This window comes from Arachis duranensis, chromosome 9 (genome assembly GCF_000817695.3).
Source record: "Arachis duranensis cultivar V14167 chromosome 9, aradu.V14167.gnm2.J7QH, whole genome shotgun sequence".
In the NCBI taxonomy this organism is placed as follows: Eukaryota; Viridiplantae; Streptophyta; class Magnoliopsida; order Fabales; family Fabaceae; genus Arachis; species Arachis duranensis.
Genome location: NC_029780.3, coordinates 61551188 through 61556167, shown reverse-complemented (window position 1 = coordinate 61556167; position 4980 = coordinate 61551188). Strand labels below are relative to the sequence as shown.

At 35.3% G+C, this 4980-nt stretch overlaps 1 protein-coding gene across 1 annotated transcript; it reads right to left on the bottom strand.

Annotated features, from left to right (window-relative positions):
- Positions 1–719: 719 nt before the first annotated feature.
- Positions 720–1722, bottom strand: LOC107465770 (histone H1). The gene is made up of 2 exons (XM_016084743.3): positions 1521–1722; positions 720–1409 (listed from the first exon to the last, which is right to left on the bottom strand). Exons 1-2 carry the CDS (start codon positions 1599–1601, stop codon positions 894–896), a joined length of 597 nt encoding a protein of 198 aa, XP_015940229.1. The 5' UTR covers positions 1602–1722; the 3' UTR covers positions 720–893.
- Between the last annotated feature and the right edge of the window lie 3258 nt (positions 1723–4980).

The window sequence follows — 4980 nt, the reverse complement described above, 5'->3', positions numbered from 1 at the left end:
TTATCTTTACAAGTGTTAGAAAACGTTTGGTTCATTAAAAACGGGATTTCATTTTAAATTTTATTCTAAATGTAAAATGTTTTGTATCAAACTATCAATTAATACCGAAAGGAACAAAGATATAAGCATAAAATCACGAAAAGATAAAGTAAGCTAAAAAAATTTTAACATCTATCAACAAAACTAGTCCCCACGGCCACGAGGCTCAACCTCGCCATGTCAGAACATAAGCTACGCTGATTGCTGAATACATGGCGACACAAGCGAGGGTCATGCCCTCTCCCGTGTCGATTCATACATTAAAATGCTTCATATTTGGTATGCCCCCTTCCCATTTCCTCCATCAAACTACGTCTCAATCAATCTCTGATTTTACACGACAAATCCACCGACTTCTCTATCCTTTTACTTCTTTTTCCCTTAATTTGTTTTCTCCCTAAAAACTATTCCCCGTTATCCTTTCTTTCCAGTACCGACATGTTACTAAACGGAGAATATTTTCACCTTATTAACACTTATAATATTATAATATAATATACATTGGCTACGTGGTAAGATTTTGTTTTGTAATGTTAACCCAAACATCAAACATGCTTTGCATATCGAGTGAGAACGAAAAAACTTCGCATAACGCACAAAACTCCAGCTTGTATACGTTTTTGGAGTATGATTAGAGATCTTACTTCTCCCAATTCCAAGTTAAAAGGAACACATCAAACTGCAGAAAACAAGTCCTTGTTACATTCATCTAACCAAACGAATTTACATCAATAACCTTCCCCTACCATTATATCTATACTAACAATTAACGACAACAAAACATTAAAAAAATAAAAAAAAAAAGCGAGAAAAATATTTAACTATCCCTAACAAACCAAGCCCCATTTTCACCTTCACTTCTTAGTCTTCTTCGCCGCTGCTTTCTTCGCTGGAGACTTCACGCTTTTCGGCTTTTTAACTGGCATCTTCTTCACCGGCTTGGCAGCAACCTTCTTCGCCGGAGCATTCGCTTTTGGCTTCCGCTTCGGCTTTGCAGAAGCAGGAGCAGATTTGGCTTTAGGTTTGGCAGCGGCCTTCTTCGTAATGGCAGCTGGTTTGGCTTTAGGTTTGGACACAGGCTTAGGACCAGGCTTGGAAGCCGCCGCGGCTTTAGGCTTGGCGGCGGCAGCAGAAGAAGCCTTCGCTGGAGCCTTCACTGGAGCGGGAGGAGAAGCAGCTTTCGGCGCAAGTTTGAATGAATTCTTCACTTTCACGAGCTTTCCAGCAGCGACGGATTTCTTGAGGTTGTGGAGAAGAAGCTTCCGGAAGGTTGGTGGAAGATTCCTGTGCTTCTCTTCGATGAACTTCGTTATCGCATATTGGCTTGAACCAGTTCTCTCTTTCAAACTCGAAATCGCATCCGTTATCATCTAGAAAATAATAACACATCGAATTAGAATTCACAATTCATAATTTATAATTCACAATTTTTGAATTTAAAATTAAATTTTGAATGGATTATGAATAATTTTTGTGCATACCTCGGCGAAGGTGGGGTGAGAAGGAGGCTTCTTGGACGCAGCCGTTTTCTTAGTCTTGGGCTGTGCTGCGGCGGTAGACATGGCTGAAACTGAACCACAAAATTTAAACCAGAGAGGTTGCAATAACCGTTTTGGAGAGAGAGAGATAGTGCTTTATGTGATGAAGAGTTGGGTATGATACAGGCTTATGACGCAGAGATAAACGGTGGAGGGGAATTTATATAGAAGGTGGTGAGAGGGAAATGGCGAGTTCTGATTGGTTGGGATGGGGTTCACACGGATCGGGAACCTTTGTGAAGTTTTGAACTTTAACCGTTGGATGAATGTTTATCTACGGTGGAAATCGAGAGTCAGCGGAAGCACTTGGATTGTGGATGGACGCTAACTAAGGTTGCATTGGGGTTTCGGGGTTGCGGATTAGAGCTTTGTTTTATTTTGTTTCCTTTTGGTTATTTTTCTACCTTTTTTTTTGGGTGTGTTTCTAGGGTGATTTAATTTGGGAATAATATTTGATTTAATCCATGGTTTTTAATCAAGTTTGGTTTTCTTCTTGGTCTGCTTTTCCGGATTTTAGACACTCTTTTTTTGCCTATTTGCTTCATCAGATTGGGGGAAATTTTCTTTACAACTTCCCTTGTGTTTTTCATATGAAATGTGATTTTTTACTTTAATTTTGGTATTCAAGTTATGAATCGAAATCAATGTGATTTTGTGCTTGGTTGAGATCCATAATCAAATGGTACACCAATCCTAGGGTACAAAACTTAGGTTGGGATCCAAAAGGTTGTGTTTGTTTATTATTTCAAATTAATGAATATCTAGATACAAAGCATATACGCACATAAGATAAAGATGGATAAAAATACATATATATTCGTACTTTAAAATTGATTAGACATCTGTTTTAAATATTTTTATATAAATCGAATGAAATTAAGAATGATAACGGGTCTTTGTGGGAGAGGGGACATGCCCCCCACCTCCGATAACACTTCTCATCTCTATTTTGTCTCTGCAATAGATAATGGGAACTTCGCACTCGTCGGAGAATCGGATATCTGTAAATATCTGCAGATTTAAAAAAATATATTAAAAAATAAAAAAAATTAGAAAAATAGAAAAAAATTTGAAAAAATCAAGATAATTTTTAATTTTCATTACAAACATAATTTCATTAGGGTTTAAAGACTCAAATAGCAATAACGGACAAAATATATTCATGAAAATATAATTTATCACTCCAAAGCTAAACACTGCTACTCTAACTTATGAGAATAAAATACTATTACAACATCCACCAATGATAATGGTAATATGGTACAAATGACAAGAGCAACCATATTTAAGTGACTATGATCCACCTTTAAAGCTTGTGAAAATGATAAATATCTGTATTGTTCTTTCTACAAACATATATATAGTAAAAATTTGGGTCTTTCAAAATGAAATTTGGAGGAAGTAAACCCTTTTTAGTCACAGAGATGGAATCTAAATATGATTTTTTTTTATGAAATAGTACTCTCAGACTTTTGAAATTCTGATCTGGCTGCAAGAATATAGAAAATGTGTGCATAAGAAGAGCACCAAACCAAATCTCCACAACTATAATCTATAGGCATTTGGCAACAAGAATTCATATGTATATATACTTCATATATAATTCATCAAAGACAGATTTGTTTGAATCCTATTCATATATCGATAAGAACAATTAAAAGTTAAAATCAAAATCGTATAATAAATCAACAATAATATGAAAAAATAGTGTATTGTATATAGTTTACTTACATGAACATATCCTTCAGAGAGACACATGTTTAGCAGAATCACAAAAATGCTTCAAGGTAAATGATGAGCGGATATTTTATACGCTTTTTTACATTATTTTCATATAGTTTGTGGTAGTTTTTATTAAGTTTTTATAGGTTTTAGTGTTAAATTCACATTTTTTTATTCTACTATGAGTTTTTGTGTTTTTGGGCAAAATCAAGTAATTTCTAGCTGAAATTGAGGAGTTGGAGCAGAAGTCTGATTCAGAGACAGAGAAAGCACTGCAGATGCCGTCCAGATCTGACAGTGCAGAGAAGCAGAAAATTTGGAAGTCCCTAGCCTCTCAGGACCAAGAGGTCCCACAAAAGCTCCACCTACCCCACCTTCTTCTTCCCCATTGATCATATTTGCTCGAGGACGAGCAAAACTCTTAAGTTTGGTGTTGCAAAACCTTTGCTTTGTGACTTCTACCACTCTTAAGTATAGAAGAAGAGGATGGAACAAACAAGAAAGCATGCACATGAACTTGTGCAGCCGCCTCAACAAAGACAAAAGAGTGACATAAAAGAGATCAAGCACTACATGGGATCCTCAAGGAGGAGCAATGGCCACCATCATTCAGGTGGATTCGTTCTCTTTTACTCCTTTCCTGTTAATTTTCTGTTTTCTGTCTGTTTATATGTTTTCTTGTCCTAGTTGAATGATCATTTGCATTTGATGTCTTAAAAGTTATAAAATATTCCATATATCTCTCACATTGCTTAAATAAAAAAAATTTATTGAAAAGAATTTAGAGATGCATAAATTTCAAGTTTAAAATAAGATTAGTTTAATTAGTTTGATGTGGTGTCATTTGCTTTTGTTATCTGAATGTATGAAATAAACAATGCATATTTGAAGTTGAAATTTATGAATGTTGCCTCTTGAAAGAATAAGGAAAAAAGAAAAGTATTATTGATAATCTGAAAAATCCAAAAATTGATTTTTAAAGCAAGAAAAAGTTGAAAAAAGAAAAAAAAAGAAAAAGCATGTTGCAAAAGAAAAAAAAATATATATATATATATGCAAGAAAGAAAGAAAAAAATGGTGAAAAAGAAAAAGAAAAAAATAAAAAGCAGAAAAATCCATTACTGCCCAAAAATGCAGGAAAAGGAGGGCAGATTGAAAAAGTCAATAACCTTTTAAACTAAAAGGCAAGGGTAAAAGGGCCCAAGGCTTTGAGCATTGATGGATAGGAGGGCCCAAAGAAATAAAATCCTGGCCTAAGTGGCTAAACCAAGCTGTCCCTAACCACGTGCTTGTGGCGTGAAAGTGTCAAGTGAAAAGCTTGAGACTGAGCGGTTAAAATCGTGGTCCAAAGCAAAAAGAGTGTGTTTAAGAACTCTAGACACCTCTATCTAGGGACTCTGGTAAAGCTGAGTCACAATCTAAAAAGGTTCACCCAGTTAAAGTGTCTGTGGCATTATTGTATCCGGTGGTAATACTGGAAAACAAGGTGCTTAGGGTCACAGCCAAGAATCAAAAAGCTATGTTCAAGAATTAAAATAAGCTTAACTAGGAGAGTCAATGATATCATCTGGATTCTAAATTCCTAAAGATGCCAACATCTCTGAGTTTCAATGGATAGTTAGATGCCAAAACTATTCAGAAGCAAAAAGCTATTAAGACTCGCTCATCTGATTTTAACTAA